This window comes from Macrotis lagotis, chromosome X (genome assembly GCF_037893015.1).
Source record: "Macrotis lagotis isolate mMagLag1 chromosome X, bilby.v1.9.chrom.fasta, whole genome shotgun sequence".
NCBI classification, from domain to species: Eukaryota; Metazoa; Chordata; class Mammalia; order Peramelemorphia; family Peramelidae; genus Macrotis; species Macrotis lagotis.
In genome coordinates, this window is record NC_133666.1 from 15,598,756 (window position 1) to 15,616,765 (window position 18,010).

Here is an 18,010-nt window from a genome sequence, read left to right on the forward strand (position 1 = left end):
ATTACTTTTATTTCTTTGGGGTTTTCAGTGATTTTTGCCATGCTCTTTTGCTATTTTATTGATTTGATTTTTCTCTCTTCTTTTAAATCAGATTAGATAAGATTTTGTCAGTTCTATTAGTATTTTAGTTTTATCATTTATATGGGTTTTTGTTGAAAATTTTATTTTTATTTCTTCCAATTTTAAGTATTTTCTTGTTTTTATTTTTGTCTTGTCTTTATTTTTTATTTATTGACTAATGTTTTAAATACATATTCAGTTCATTAATTTTCTCTTTTTCTATTTTATTAGTGTATGCTTACCAAGATATGATCATTCCTCAGAGGACTGTTTTATCTGTATTCCAGAAATTTTGGTATGCTTGTTTCATCAGTATCATTTTATTGTTATTAATTATTAATTGTTCCTCTGATTTGTTCTTTGATTCACTTATTAGTTTGCATTTCATTGTTATTTCACTGTTAAATCTACATTTGATTCTGTATTTTTTATTTGTGATCTTTGAACAAATTACTACTTTTTATTGAGTTCTAATCTGTAAAGGGTGCATTTCTATACTTTGGCCTTTTTATATTTGTTTGTAATATCTCTGTGGCCTTGTACATGGTCAGTTTTTGTAAAAGTTCCATATGGTACTGAAAAATACATAACTTTGCTATTTAGATGCTATGATTCATCTTCTACAACTCTAGATTTTTCAGCAATGTACTTAGTTTCATAATTTCCTTTTTGCTTATCTTTCTGTTAAACTTATCCCAAAATAAGGAACGTATATTAAAGTCTCTTGTCACTGTTGTATTACTATCTAGGCCTTCTAGTGGCTCAGAAGTTTCCTTGATGAGTTTGACTGTTAAACATTTGGACTGTTTCAGTTTATTGGTAATATTCACTTGTTATTTATGATTCCTTTCAGTCTCCTAGCAATATTCATCAGGAGAACCCCTTCTTTCCACTAAAACAAGGCCTCCTTCCCCAACTCCTTGACCCTTTCAATTCTTCTCTCATTTTTCATCTACTTGCCTATAGGCTCTTTACTTTCTGATACCACAAGGGTCATCTTTGCCTCACTGCTAGCCATCAATTTGACTCTGAAACACTTTTCTCCTGGTCTTCTCCTTTCATTTATTCTCCCATGTTGTAAAGTAGTCCCACCAAAGGTTCTGTTCACAATTAAATCCTCCTCTTCACTGTTACCTCCACCAGATTTCCATCTTCATGCAAATCCTTACATATATTTAGAAAGGAGTTTCTTACTCGTCTCTTTACTATTACTCATTTGCTATTGCTGATTTTGCCATCCTGCATTTCTGTTTTTTGAGGGATGTTTCAGTGATAAGAGAAAATGTCTATTCTTCCATTTTGTTCATGTGACGGAGAAGTCCCCCTCTTCCTTTTTATGTGTTGTCTTTATCCATTTGAATCTAAGCTCCTTGAGGCTAGCAACTCTTGTATCTTCAGTGCTCAGAACATTCCCACACACAGTAAGAATTTAATGAATCTTCTGTCTATTTATTTATCTATGTATAATATGGAAGAAAGGAAAAGCATAGCATGATCAAATTTAAGAAAAGTATCAAAAGTGCTCAATGAACCGAGGCCAGAGAAGAAAAAAAAAGAATAAGCTACCACTCAGGATAAATGGAATAATAACACAAAAAACTGAGGGAAGGTAGATCTACTCAAAACTCATTATTTTTCTCCTTTCTCTACCAAGAAGATATTTAGATCGGAAAGGACGGACCAAATATGGCATGGGTACCCAAGATAATGGAAATGATAGTAAGATCACACTAAGTTGTGTCATCAAGTTATCAAACCTGGATGAATTTCATTCTAGAGATCTTAAAAGAACAAACATATATGATAGCTCAGTCATTGTCAGTGATCTCTGAAAGGTAATGGAGAATGGGAGCAGTGTTAACGAACTAGAGAAAGGTGAATTAAAATCATGCTTATTTCCCTCCCAATGGAAGAAAATGCTCTCTGTGAAATATAGGAAAGTGAATTCAACATTTACTTTTGGGCAGAATTCTCAAATGTTTCATCGGAGGGCTAATCAGTAGTAGTGATTATCTAGAAGCAACAGCATGAATTATAATTATATCACACATTTTCATAGCACTTTCAAGTTGACAAAGCACGTATATGTGATCTCATTTCCACAACCCTGGGAGGCAGGTTCTTTCCCATTTTTATTCTCATTTACAAATAAGGAAATTTAGCCTGAGGGAGGGCAGCTGACTTTAAAGTTTTTATAAGAAAAAGTCTAATGAAAGAACATCATAAAGATCAATTCGTGGATTTTGGAAGAAAACTCCCTTTAACAGGTTAAAGTGGTAAACTCTGAGTGGAATCTACCCTAGCTCTGTAGTTAGGTGGTACAGTGGCTAAGAGCACAGTATCAGAATCTGGAGCCAGGAAATTTTGAGTTCAAATCTTACCCTAGCCCTACACACTTTCTAGTTATGTGACCCTGGCCTAGTCACTTTAACTTTTTTCAGTTCCAATTTGCTTAATCTGCAAAATGGGGGGGGGAGAGAATTGGGTAATAATAGCACCTACCTCCAAGTTAGTTGTGAGGTTCAAATGAAATAACATTTGGAATGTACTTAGCACAGAGCCTGACACATAGTAGGCATTTATTAAGTATTCCCTTAAAGCCTTAATCTCTTGGTGCTCTACACAGTTCTCTAAAGCTATAAATTCCAAAAAAATGGGTCTCCCAATAACTCCTAGGGAGGTATCTCCATTGGGAATTCACTTTATTAGTGAAACCATAGGTTTAGTATCCAGTCCCTTCCACCAAATGATACCTCTGCTCCAAATACTTCAGTCACCCTGTTGCCCAATATAGAAATCTAAAGACTTTGGCCTTCAAGGTCCTCAATTATTTGGTTTAAACCTATTCTTCAAGCTTCATTTCCATTTCTTCAAGCCTTATTTCCATTTTAACAATCAGAAATGCAAAAGATGGGATTATAAGTAAATAATTTCTCTTTACAAGATGGACCATCTTTCAATTCTTTTTTTGGATATGTGATCTCACTAGCATGGGTACTCCTTCCACCAATGTAGATTGCAATTCATCCATTCTCAACTAGTGATTCTTGTTCATCAGTCTTCCATAAAGCATCGACTCAAAAGTCCAGAAGATGTATTAAGAATGTCTATGCCATTGGTATTATTAAGGATTACCTAGATTCATAAAGCTGAGCACATAAATTACCATGCAAGTTATATAACATTACCAACATAAAAAGTTCAAACTCTTGCTTCTTGGTCACTTTAAAAATAAAAAATCATTTAAAAATAAAGCATAAACAGTTTGATCCCAATTAGTGCAAATAATAAATTCTATGAGAAGATCACATGTTTTTTTTTAAATTCATGTTCATTGAAGTTATAATTATTTAAATATGGTCAATGGTTCCAGCCCAATGGAAATGTGAAATGCAGATCGAAATAATGCAATCACTTTATGAGATTTCATTATTCATGCTAATCAAGACCTAGTTGAAGCTTAAACTCTTAAAACAATCACAGGGTAAAAGAATATTCTATTTTCTATGACGAGTAAGTTCCGAGTCACAGAGGGTAGACCATGTACTATGAACTGTATCACTAGTAAGTTTAGATGGCTTTATAGTGATCATTCTCACATGATTCTCCTTGTTATCATTTGAATGCACACACAAGATAGATAGCTCCTGTTCAGTGTAGTCTCTAGCTGTGAAACGTGATTTTCACTATGTCTAGCTTGCAGGTTCATGTGGGGAATCAAATCCACAACACTGACTTCATTATCAACACCGTCTAATCAACCAAGCTAACCAGCTCAGACAAGCAGAAAACATCGCTCAATAGCAGCACTAGTGAATTAAAATCACATACCAAACCTATTCTCAACTATGTAAGAAGTAAGTTGAACTAACATGGCTTTCCTAGCCTCTAAATGGGAAACTAACAAGATAAATCAGTTGTCAGTGTACCTCCAGTTAGAGAGGAATGTAATCAATGCTTTATATTGAATTTATTTAGGTCCAACTCAGTATTCAGGTCAAAGACTACATTACCAAGTGAAGGAAAGGATTCTCAAAAGGAAATGCAATGCAAGCATTTGATGAAGTCTGGGTTACTGTGGCCCAAGTAATACAATAATATGGAAAGGCTCAGGGGCACCCAATGACAATGGGTAATCATCTACATTCAACTGCTCCATCATGAATGAGACCTTTGATTCCTGTTGAGGAAAATAGAATTTAATCAAAAAGCAGACTTTTTTTTTATCCCAGTAAAGTGATTATATATGAATTATTATGAGGAATAATATGGATGTATGATTACAGGCATTCATTTAAACTTTCTGAGAAGGATCTATATGAAACCTCCTATAAGAAACAAAAGAGTTGCTCTGTAAGGTATTACTTTGGTATGAACATTTGTATCTAAGAAAAATGTGGTTTGATATTTCCTTAATGAGCATTCTGAATTTGAGTTTTAAAAAATTAAATATTGGCAAGGGTTATCTAAGGCAGCTAAATGGTGCTGCAGAAGATAGAATGCTGGGCCTGGAGTGAGGAAGACTCATTTTTGTGAGTTCAAATCAGCTTGGAATAAAAACCACAGGGTGAAACATCTATTCCTAATGCTAGCCAGACAAAGTGGCTAATATCAGGACCAACTAGTCATTACAGAACAGCTAAATTCCTCACATAAACATTGAGCATGACCTCCTAACATAGCCAGTCCTGAAATTTACTGATGTAACAGAGGATTATTTAATGAGAACCTAGTCCTTTTGAGATCTGTCTGATGTAATTTCCATGTAGACTTGAAAGCATGGGCAGGTATTCAAGGATTATTTCCTTCTGCTTACTATGTGAAGAAAAGGCCTCTTGGACTGATTTCTAAGCTACAATTAAGAATGCATATAAAAGGCTCCCAAGGGAGACAATTTAAGTCACTTTTCTGCCTGGCTGCATTTGTTTAGGTGAGGAAGCAGGGAATGCCATAAACCTCTTAGTGCAAAAAGTGAATGAGTGCCAGTGGCTTCTTCTCCCTATCTAAGCTGATATGAAACCAAAAGGACAAGGGCCCTGACATTACTTACATCTCTGTCTTTTCTGCCCCATGTGAACGAATGTTGGAAAAGAGGACAGATTGGGCTGTGACCTTGTGAGCCTCAAAAAATAGAGTTAACAGAGGACAGAAGTTGGAGTCCAGGACAGAATTTGTGGCCAGTCAAGCCTAACCTACCTATGTAGCCCTGAAAGGCAATAGAGACCTATTATCAGCACTGAGTTGACCCTACAACCAAGATGCTAAGTCCTATAAGCAAAGGAAGGACCTCTGTCCTTTAATTATGATACATTTGGAAAGTGAACTTAATGGGACAAGTGCTTTGTAGTCATGCTTTAATTTTGAACCCACTCTCCCCAGGGATTGAATTAGTATAGAGTATTAGGGAAGACATTAGTACTTTTCTTTTTACTATATCTTCTTAGTAAATCTACTTTTGTGAAAAATAATTAACATCAATTGGCCAAAAGATATTAGGGCGTCATCGGTAACTTTGAACTTATGTTGGGGATAATCCACCAATTCAAGTCATATTCTCAGATGACCAAGGAAGAGATGTAGCCAGTTCCACTCCAGAGACTCAACTCATTGCTCTAAATGTGAGCTAAGAAAAGGATCCCCAGAACAAATGAATTCTATACTGGTTAATATGAAGAACTGTGGTTCAGATTTGGGGCACAACACACATACATCTATGCACAGGGTCTGTACTGTTTACAATGAAGAATTAGTTCTCATTTCTTTGGGAGCAAAAGTGAGAGGACATTTACTCAGGGCTCAGTGAACACTTTTTTATAGGCTCATTTTATGGATGGGCTGTACATAGCCAACTCTGTCTAGCATTTGGCTCTACCTCAGGTTGAGTGCCTGTCCTATGGAGGAACTTGTCTGCATTCTACCACAGCCACTGGCAAGGATCAGGGAGGTAACTTGAATTGCCAAAAATAAAGGAAGAAAATTGTTAACAGAGCAGGTGTTTTTGTTCTCTGTCTTAACTGTTCACATGTTATACCTTGTCTTTACTTGGGGCAATGGAGTAACTGAGTTTCCCACTGACTTGATTCGCAAGTACTATTCCCATTCCACAGCAAAGTTGATTCTTTCCTCCCAGACCAAATGTGCCTGAACATCTCTTGCTGGAATTTGGCGGAAGACTATTCCTACCTGTGACTTTGAGTTCTGTTGTACGCCGGATCAGTTTTCCTTCATATTTGAGTTCGCAAGTGTAATTTCCTCCATCTTCTTCTTGAACCTCCTGGATGAGAAGAGCATTGCCTTTCTGTATAATTACGCTCCTCCACATTTTGGGCTTGCATTCCTGCAGAGAAAACAGTTGCCAGTAAGGAGAGATATGGGTCGCCAAGTCCCGCATCAGCCATTTGACAGTTTTCTTTGTTTTTATGGCTATTTTTTGGGGGTGTTCAAAATATGCATCTCAGACAGCCAGACAGCATAATAAACCAGTAGGTATTGTACATGACTTGGATAATTTCCATGTCATAGATAAAAAATATATTTTGAAGACCTTTCCCCAAGAGCAAGTATCTGCTGGAAGGCAGGCAGCATAAACAAACAACAAGGGGAAGGCCAGGAAAAAGAGGTATGGCATAATGAACAGCTGAATATTCATGACTAGAATGTCCCAATACTTTTGGTCTGGCAGTGCTGCTTCCTACTAGACTGCAAAGGGTGTTCACTTAGTCATGTAGTTGATGTTGGGGGAGGCACAGTCATCATTAAACATTCATACAGACACTGAAGTTGGCAAAGTACTCTGCAATCATTTATTCATGGTCCATCCCAACACCTCTGCAAGGGAAGCCATTGCCAAAAGCCCTATTTCAGAAAGGCCCTAAAATCAGTCTCAGGGAGACTCTTACAGATTTGTTTTCTCCAGAGGTAGCTGGGTAAAGGAAGGACATAGTGCTATCATGAAATAACAAAGAATGAATGGAAGGGGGTCACATTTTTCAATGGCCAATAGCTCTGGGAGGCAGAGGTTATCTTGTTACTAGGTTATGATGCTTCAGCTGCTTGAGTGGACAGGACCCATTTTTCCATTTTTTTGAATTTAAACAGAGGGGAAAGAAGGTGAGATATAACCTGCTAGGCCTGGGTTCTTGGAAGTTTTTTCATCTTCCTTCTAGACATTACCCACAATATACCTATAGTTATTTACTATTCACATGGCTTCTGGTGACTATCACTACCCAAGTACCACTGAGGTACCCTCCATCATAGTCAGTAAGTACTGAGTGAGAGGATAGAGAAAAGGAATCCTTAAGACAAATTAACAAGTCATTGAAGCATAAGGAAAAGGTCTAGAGAGAAACCCTTGAAGATGGCTGGCATTTACTTCCTTCCCCCTCTAATATGCCATGAATCTTACTGGCAATCTACAAACAAGGAAATAGTTCTAAAATTGGTATAATATGGTGAATAGAGAGCTGGCCAAGAAGCCAGAAAACCTTGGGTTCAAATCTCATCTCTGAAATACACTGGTTGTGTAATCTTGGGCAATCTTCTGAGACTAGAAGTTGCAGAGAAAGAGTCAATCTGCATTGGTAGAGGGAGTTTCCTCCTCTTGGAATCTTTCTACTAGTCAAATCACAGGTCTAGTCCCTAAACTCTATGCTGTGACCGCACCATATTGATGTCTTCATTCACTGCAACACACTTTGTGCTATTATATCGGTGAGGGTTTTGACAATGAAAATGGCCCTTTGGTTTATGAGGATAATATTTAAAAGGGATGCGTCCTTTATGTCCAAGACAACAACTGGCCTATAATATTAGAAAGCCAATGAAAGTAATACCACAAAGGAACTCTAGACGTGACCCCCTCTTATTCCAAAGTGGTGATCGTGATGATGTGGGTCATGTTTAGAGAAACAGTGAAGAGCCTGTCTGAAATTACTGTATGTGTTTTGTGTGACTTAACACCTTTAGGAGACTTGCAGTGAGCTAAAACTTGATTTATTTAGTTGAGGTGGGGGGAGGGGGGAGAAGAGAGCCAGACAGAGTCACAAATACATACACATAACACACACACACACACACACACACACACACACACTTACCCCTTCTGGATGGCAAAATCACTATATAATAACCAGTCACAAATATGCTCACTTCTGGTTTCTGATCCTGATCAGCTCAGATTTCCAATGAAACATTCTGATGGTCATTAAGCCAAAATACAGTCCCCTTGGGCATTTGGTAGCAGGGAGGAAAATAAAAACCAAGCTTCTGTGCTTTAAAATGGGCCAGGAGTTTGGGGGGTGGGACAGATTCTTTGGAAAACAAACTGGGAGTCCCTCTTTCGGTTCTCTTTCATCTCCCTTGGTCCCTTTGGTCTGCCCCACCAAGCTACTTAACACTGTCCATGAAACCCACATCAGAATTATTTTGTTTGGCTTTAGGGTCCATGTTTCAGGGAGGATGTGGACAAGCTCTGGAGAATGTCCACAGCAGGGTGACCAGGATAATGAGAGATTTTGAACAAGAGATGTTTAGCTCAGTGGAGATTCTGGGTGTGTGTGTGTGTGTGTGTGTGTGTGTGTGTGTGTGTGTGTGTGTGTGTGTATGTGTGTAGGAAAGACAGGGAACTGGGGAATCTGATCCCTGTTATCAGATACGTGAAGAAATGTTCTGTTAAAAAAAAGAGATCAAACTTGTACTGGGTGAGGAAAATCAGAAGCAAAGTTAGTAGCATTGGTTGGGAATTATAGGGAGCCATATTTGGCTTGCTAGGAACTTCCTATGCTGTCCAACAAGGGAAATGCTTGCCTCTTGCAAAATTCATTCACTTGCAAATTTGTTCACTACAATTCTTTATGAAGAGTTGGCTTAATTTTTCTTGGGGGTGCTGCATAAGGTTGGACTTGATTATTTCTTAAGTTTTCTTCAAGGAACCAAATTCTATGATTATTAGCAGGGATAGTGACTGACCTGTTATTTTACTGAAGTAGGGGATTTCAGTTGGGAAAACTCCCTTTAATAATGCAGGCAGGGGTCATCTAGGTGGGATGCAGAAAAGTGCCTGGAATCAGGAGGACCTGAGTTCAATTCTGGCCTTAGATATAGTAGCTGTGTGACCCCGGGCAAGTCAGTTAACCCTGATTACTCAAAAAAAAAATCCACAAACAATTCAGAAAGGTACCTTTTTGAAAAAAAAAAGATTGCCCTGGAGCACTAAGAGGTTAAGCAACCTAATCAGTGTCACACAGTTATTTAGTGTCAGAGTCATGACCTGAGTAAGGCAGACAGAAAGAGAATTTGGTGAAAATAGCATTGGAGAAGGAAAAGAATGAAAGAGGATCCAGGAGGAGGGATGTCAAACCTCCTGAGAGGTCAGGAAGGATAACCACTAAGAAAAGGTTTTGCAAATAAGAAATGACTGGTGACCTTCAAGAGAGCAAACAGCTTGAGATGAATGGTAGAGTTAGAAGCCAGATGGCAAAGGTTTCAAGAAATGAGTAGGAAGCAAGAGAATGGGGGGCTATCAAGGAATGTAGATAATGTCCAGTAAATTTAATGGCTACTCTGTTTAGATTAGGGGTTTCCTAAGTAAACTTCTTACTATTTAAAGCCTTTACCATGATTTATTTCACTGATAATTTTATCATACACACCAACTATTGCAAATTATTTTTCAAGGGGGATTTAAGATTAATGTAAGGAAAGTCTTCCCACCAATTAGAGCCATGAAAAAATGAAATGGGCTCTATTAGATTGCAGCCAGTTAACATCTCATTGGAGAACTTCAACCAAAGGCCAGATGGTCACTTGTTAAGCGAGCTGTAGAAGGGCCAAACTAAATGACTAGTGAGGTCCCTTCCAGCTCTGAAATTCTATGAGTCCTCAATCCAACAGTGGACACCATATCTCTGGTTCCTTGGCGAGCCTGGCATATTTTTGATCAAACACTGCCCCCTCTGTCCATGACAAATCTGGGAACCATCTCCACTAGCTGAGGATAGGTGGTGGAAGTGTGGATTCTCTTACTGTCCCCTCCCCATTGAAACAAAGGGGAGGTATCAGGTATTAACCATGACATTACCATGGAAAATGGTTAGCTGAGGACACCTTGTGATAAACAGCAGCCAATGCCCTCTTTATCCTTTTTCAATCTTCAAACCACCCATTCTCAATATGAAGCATAATTCCTCTAGATCTTGCAAGATTAATTAGTAAAGTCCAAATGGAGTCTCTTTGTTACAGAATTAATATTGCCAAGTCCTTTAATCTTTCCTCATATGACCAAAATTTGCTTAGGTAAACTGATCTTTTTGTTGAACAATATGTTTCTCTTTCTGAAAATGAGCTTGAGAAGTTGGTATTAGACGAGATGGTTTAAGTTTTAATAATTTCAAAAGTATAAATGCCACAAACTTGAAAAAAAACATTTGGAAGATGAATTACTTAAATGTTTCTTATTAAAATTTAATATGACTATCAACTTATGCTATATATTTAATCTTTCTACGTCACAGGGCCTGGGGTACAATGTCCTCACAATCTAGAAAATCTGTGAAAAATATTTTGGCCCGCCCTTCATACCAGAAGTCTGAAATTTTCATGTTCCTTTAATAAACTTCAACTTTTTACACATTTAAACTTTAAAAGAGAAATTCTGTACCATTTGCTGACCTTCATAGGCTGTCTATAGCTCCTATAAAACTCCCCCCAAATTCCCTAAATTTCTTATGCCATCCTCAATATATCAAAACCTTGATGGAGAAATTTGTGATAAGGAAGGGATATTACTCTAGTCGTTTTTTTGAGCCTTTGAAAAACTTTCAACTATTGTTCAATGATTGAATGGATTGTATTTGCAATCCCAGTCTTAGAATAAAGTAAAATACAAGATTTTGATGCAAATATGACAGTTTTGACATGATCCCACAATAAAAAGTCTAACAGGGATTTATCCTATAACCATGGTAGGCCAAATAAAGGTCTTCTTCTGCTGACCTGCCAGTCTGAGAAATTTTCATCTAGAAACAGTCACACATGCAATGAATAATGAAAAGATCTCCTGTCTCATTAAAATTAAAAGAAAAAATATTCAATATTCATAAAACTAAGTAAGTGTAAAATAAATTTAAATAATCAAACTTTCAAATGATGTTTCTCTAAGCTTGTAGCATTTATATTTCTTATGTGATTAGAGTTTGAAATTGCCCAAAGACTTTAGGGACACCCTGTATAATTTCCTTCTCTCTGCCCCACCCATTCTAGTGGAGTAGAGAAATATAGGATTCTTTGATTCTGTTGATCTTTGCTTTTCCACTTTTTTCCATAGGGTTGAGAAGTACATCAGAAATCTGGCCTGTCTCTTTTCATGTCCTTTATCTTTCTGTCTTTCTCCCTCTTCTAGGAACCTGGTAGTCCATGTGTTTGTTCTCAGGTTCAGGCAGGCTCCACTGAATGGAGGAAAAGTACTCATGTATTAATAATTGGGCATTTTAATAGGTTTAAGATTAAAGATTCAGAATTCTTATATAGCTTATTTGTTGAGGAACCCCAGCAAATATATCTCTCTCCAGAGCAAAATATCATTGTGACTTGGAGTTCAAGCTTAGAAGGTCCATCATGACCAATGATATTAGGATATCCTGACATCTCCAACTCATGTGGGGGTACACAGATCCACTGGCTGGTGGAAGTTACTATGTCTCCCTTTTTCTTTTTTTTTCCAAGGCAAATGGGATTAAGTGGCTTGCCCAAGGCCACACAGCTAGGTCATTATTAAGTGTCTGAGGCCAGCTTTGAACTCAGGGACTCCTGACTCCAGGGCTGGTGCTCTATCCACTGGGCCACCTAGCTGCCCTGTCCCCCTTTTTTCTAACAAGGCTACAAAGTAACTCTGAAGACTGAGGTTTAGTTGTATCTATAGGGAAAAGTGCTACTGCTTGAGACTAATTCAAATGTACATACCATCTACATTTATTATGGACCTACTATGTACAGGACCGTATGTTAGACATTGAAGGGGATAGAAATATTAAAAAAAATAGCTAATGTGAATACTTAACATTTTCATAGCGCATCAATGTTTGCAGTGTATTGTACATAGGATGTAATTTGATTTTCCTGATCATCCTGTGAGATAAGGCAGCTAGATTTCTCAATGGATAGAGCATTGGGCCTGGAGTCAGGAAGACCCGAGCTCAAATCTAGTCTCAGACACATAGTTGCTGTGAGTTCCTGGAGAAGTCACTTAACATCTGATTGCTTTGATCCGTTGGAGAAGGGAAGGACAAGCCACTCCAGTATCTTTGCCAGGAAAATCTCATGGACAGTATAGGAGTGCTATGGTCTACTTAGTCATGAAGTGTTGGATACTAAAGAACAACAAAATAACTATCATCAGCCCCATTTTACAGAAAGATAAACTAAGGGAACAAAATGAATCCTTAAAAATGAAGGATAATCATCAAGGATATAAAAGTCTAGTACAGAGATTAAGGCAAATTCACAAGACAAAAATGAAAGGTAATATAATGCCTTAAGGTATGCAATGCAAACTATATGTAATCTCATTTAATCCTCAACTCTATCTGGTGGGTACTATGACTAATCCTTCGAGATGAGGAAACGGACTAAGAAAGAAGTGAGTAGTTAAAGTTAAAGGTGCCATTCTGCTCACACTATAGCTTCTTAGCTCATTTTCCTTTCAAGAAAATGAAACCCAAGGTTGAAAATTTGAAAGTGAGGATCCTCAAATAAGGCTTGATTTCCATTTAAGAATAAAACTCAAACTTGCTCAATTTTTCCTAGTGACCACTCTGGGAAGTAAATAATGTACACATTGATACACCCATTTTTCAGATGAGGAAATAGGCACAAAGAGAGAGATGAAAAGACTTGCCTGAACTCATAGAGCTGCAAATTGAACTCAATCTGGCTGGTTTGCCTTACCATTCATTGCTTTTTAGATATGTTCTCCTACTATATTTCTCAAAATTGTTGCCTCTCGATTCTTAAGAGGTGCTATGCTTTGCCGTGAAAGCATTTCCACTTCATTTGGTCTAAGGAGCCATAATGTCTCACCAAACCACATTTGCCTTTTTAAAAAGACAAGATGAAGAGCACCAAAAATTGGAATGTTTTGCACAAATATCAAGTTTACCTGGAATGTTTCATTTCACTTAAATGACTTTTTCCCCTCTATTGAGTTTATTAGTCTGGCCACATCCACCATAACACCTTTTTCCAAATGGAATGGTGTACTCCTGGAGAGAGCTAACTGTGAACCACCAAAAATTCAAATTAATTGATAAAAAGCATATTGAGACAGGGGAGAGAGTAGCACACTCGTTGGCAACATATGGTGGGGTGGTGGTGGGATGGGGAGGATTGCTGAACTGCACCTTGGATGCCAGATGACTTCTTTATCAGAGTCAGATGGCTCTGTCACTTTGCCAACAGCTCCCTGGCCAACAGGAGAGCAGGTCAATCTGTCTGAATCTGCTTTTATGCTTGCATTTCTTCAGAAACCTTCCTTACTTCTTCAGCCTACTGCACAATTATTTTACTTGACCATCATGGAATTCTTTCCTTCTCTAATCCCAGGGAATAATGACTCCTATCCATGGGGGAAAGCTGATCTATCTCTCTTATCCCTCTTCATTGGGTTCAATGTTTTGCTGACCCTCCAAATGCACTCTGGGTGCAAGAACCCCTTGGAAGAAAACTATCTGGGAAGGGATCAGGCTAACTCTGTGTTCTGGGCTAGCCTAAGCAGGACCAGACTAGGAATACTCTTCCTCAAAGAGGCAGCATGGAAATGATGAAAGAGCAGGGTTCAGTTCCAGGTTCAGAGGATTACTATCTGTAATGAGAAGCACGGATGAAAGGATCTAATGGTTGTTGTTTTTCAGTCATTTGAGACTCTCTATGATCCCATTTGGAATTTTCTTGACAAAGGACCTGGAGTGGTTTCCCATTTTCTCTCCAGGTCATTTTACAGATGAGGAAACTGAGGCAAACAGGGTGAGGTGACATGCCCAGAGTCACACAGCTAGGAAGTGTCTGAGGCCAGATTTGAACTCAGGAAGATGAATTTTCCTGATTCCCAGACCAGTGCTCTATCTGCTGCAGTTCCACCTTGCTGCCTCCCTGAGGCATGGACAGAGAACTGGCTTCAAAGTAAGAAAGCCCTGGATTCAAGTACAGTCTTCGATCTATCACTGGCTGTGTGACAAGTCACTTGACTCCTCAGTGCTTAAGACAACCCTCCAAGATGAGGAATTGTGGACTAGATGCTACCTCACATTGGAGAACCCTAAGGCTGTTTCTTCTACTGTAAAATGAGTTATCGATGTATATAGCCCACTGAATTTCCTTTAGGATCTATGATCACATGTGTGACTTTGGGCAAATTTCTTGGGGGCTCAGTTTTGTCCTCTATGAGATAAGGGTATGGGATATTTAAAAAATTTATTTATTTATTTTAAATTTTACAATTTCCCCCCTAATCTCACTTCCCTACCCCCACGCCCCTCAGAAGGCATTCTGTTAGTCTTTACATTGTTTTCATGGTATACACTGATCTAAGCTGAATGTGATAAGAGAGAAATCATACCTTTAAGGAAAAAAATAAAGTATAAGAGATAGCAAAATTATATAACATGATAACAGTTTTTTTTTAGGTTATTTTGCAAGGCAAATGGGGTTAAGTGGCTTGCCCAAGGCCACACAGCTAGGTAATTATGAAGTGTCTGAGACTGGATTTGAACCCAGGTACTCCTGACTCCAAGGCCAGTGCTTTATCCACTACGCCACCTAGCCGCCCCGATAAGTTTTTTTTTTTTTTTAAATTAAAGATAATAGCCTTTGGTCTTTGTTTAAACTCCACAACACTTCCTCTGGATACAGATGGCACTCTCCATTGCAGACAGCCCCAAATGGTCCCTGATTGTTGTACTGCTAGAATGAGCAAGTCCATCAAGGTTAATTATTACCCCCATGTTGCTATTAGGGTGTACAATGTTTTCCTGGTTCTGCTCATTTAGCTCAGCATCAGTTCATGCAAATCTGTCCAGGCTTCCCTGAATTCCCGTCCCTCCTGGTTTCTAAAGGGATGTGGGATTTAATACACTCTGAAGTCCTTTAATGCACTAGACTTAGGATCCCATCTATGATCCCAAGAGTCAGTGTCCAAGGCAGAGAGGACTGATGAGAATTGAAGAGGAACTGATTTCTCAACAAGTAACATTGGTTGTATTATGGCAGAGGCAGTGGGTGAGGGGAAGGGGGAGAATCACAGAAAGAATGTGAACTTAGGGGCAGCTAGGTGGCGCAGTGGATAGAGCACTGGCCCTAGAGTCAGGAGTACCTGAGTTCAAATTTTACCTCAGACACTTAATAATTACCTAGCTGTGTGGCCTTGGGCAAACCTTACTTAACCCCATTTGCCTTGCAAAAAAAAAAGATAGGACAGAAAGTCAGGGCCTCCTGGGCCTTCCTAGAACTCATTTTACTAGAAACCTGATGTGTGACCTTGGACAAGTTCCTTCACTTCAGTGACTCACAATTTTCTACCCATGGAAAATGCCTCATCAATTTGATGAGATAGTCGAAAATGTCCTTGACTTCTGGTATACAATAATTCAACAAACTCACTGCCATCTTTCACTTGGCTCACAGTTTTTTCTGTGAATAGGCAACTAGAAAGACAGAAAAGAGTTCAGTAAGAGCCATTTCTCATAACTATTTTTACCACTTTTCACTCCAATTCATTTGAGCACCTATGGGACACAAGAAGTTAGTTATTCAAGAACATAACCAATTTTCCATGAAGGAATTCATTCTGGCACAGGGTGGGAGGTGGCACAGTGGTAAAGTCACTGTATTGCGAATGCAAAGGATAATTTGAAACCCAATTCTGCTACTAACTCGACCTTGGACAAATCATTGAATTGCGTTAAGTCTTAGGCAAAATAACTAAGCAATTCTAAACCTAACTCCTATAATCCTGTGCATACATACACAGTGGTTATTTAGCTTGGCAAATCATCCCACCTAAAGAACTATCCATGTAATTAAAAGTCCAATCTTTCTGGCACACACCGGACTAATGAAAAATGAATCTAGAGCAATCTCAATGAAAGACCTTCAGAATCTGCTAGAAGCCATGTAGGAAGGATACTGTCAAATCCATAGGCAACTCATTACATTTTGAGATAGTCCCGATTGTTAGGAAGTTTTCATTTCTGTACTTTCACACATTCATTGCTTCTGGAGCTACCTTCTGAAGCCAGAGACCAAACAGCTAGTCATCCTTCCACATGATGGATCTTCACTAAAGCCTAACTCTGACTATATCACATTGTTCCCACCCTCTGCCCTCAATAAATGCCAGTAGTCCCTTTTCACTTCCAGGATCAAATATAACATTTTCTGGTGTTTAAACCCCTCTGCAACTTGGTCCCTTCCTACTTTTTCAGTCTTCTTATACCTTACTAACAACCGAATTCCCTATGCCCCAGTGACACTGCCATTTTCACTGGCTGTTCCAGATTCCTCTCCCTCCTCACCTCTGTCTCCTTTCTACAGGAAGCCTTTCTAATAATCTTTAATCTTAGAGCTTTCTCTCTGAAATTATCCCCAATTTATCTGATATCTATCTATCTATCTGTCCATCTATATCTGAATCTATATAGATAGAAACAGATATGTCTATATCTATCTGTATCTATATATATTCATTTTGCAAATTGTTTTCATGCTGCCTGCTATATTAGGCTGTGAGCTCCTTGAGGTCAAGGACTGTCTTTTGCCTTCCTTTTCTATCTCCAGAAGTTGGCGTGGTACCTGGCAATTAATCAATGCTTATCTATTGATTGATTGGTTGGTTCTTTTCAATCACTGCTTCCCTTTCTTTTTTTTTTAGGTTTTTTTTTTTTGCAAGGCAAATGGGGTTAAGTGGCTTGCCTAAGGCCACACAGCTAGGTAATTATAAGTGTCTGAGACCGGATTTGAACCCAGGTACTCCTGACTCCAGGGCCGGTGCTTTATCCACTACACCACCTAGCTGCCCCTAACTGCTTCCCTTTCTAAATATTTCCTAACCACTCCTTTAAGCAAAAGTTTTACTAGAAATTGAAGTCAAGTTTGCTGGTTTTTAGTTTGAAACTGCCATGCTCTTTCATTTTAAAAAAATTAAAACAGGGATATTTACCCTCTTCTGCTCTTTCATTTTCTCTTAGTTTTTAAAGATGGAGGCAGCTATCTAGTACATTGGGTAGGATAATGATCTTGGATTCAGCAGGACCTGAGTTCGAATCCTGCTGTGACACTGGACAAGTCATTTAATTTTTCTCAACCTGTTTCTTATCAATAATCTAGGAATACTAATAATATCTACCCCTTTGTTCCCCACATGTATATATACATATAGACATATACATGTGTGTATGTACACGCAAACACATACACTCTGCTCCTCTACCCCATACCAATCGCATTGAATTATGTATTCTATTCCCAAATCAGAATCATGGGTCACATCACATTCAGCCTATGAGGTCAATCTCGTGCCCTTATGTCAGGACCTGTAGTTACTCATACTTTATGCATCTCCATATAGCTCTGGGTGACTCTGGATTCTATTACTGGTTTCATTCTTGAATCTGGTCTCCTATGAACTTTTGGGCATCTCAATTATTCTTCATTGTATCTATTTTCTATGATATCTAGGTTGGTGGATACACACATAAGTGGTTTTCTGCTTTTCCCTTTCTTTCCAAATCAAAGCCTTTTTGATTAGATTTACAAGATATATAGCAAATATTCTCTTATGAGGTATAAATCGATTCCTGGCCACCAGTTGATTATTCCTGTTTTTTAAGCTGAGGTCCAGAAAGCCAAATCCTTTTTTGAGATACCATCGTCTTAAGAGGATTTTTCATTCATGAATACT

The 18,010-nt window shown here is 38.3% G+C and overlaps 1 protein-coding gene across 2 annotated transcripts in view; it reads right to left on the minus strand.

Moving 5' to 3' along the window:
• IL1RAPL2 (interleukin 1 receptor accessory protein like 2) overlaps nucleotides 1–18,010 on the minus strand; it is a 1,037,032-nt gene that overhangs the window by 432,388 nt on the left and 586,634 nt on the right. For both annotated transcript variants that reach the window (XM_074207403.1, XM_074207404.1), the window contains one exon: nucleotides 6,244–6,397. In XM_074207403.1, coding sequence (XP_074063504.1) covers nucleotides 6,244–6,397 — 154 coding nt within the window. The remainder of the gene's footprint in view (nucleotides 1–6,243; nucleotides 6,398–18,010) is intronic.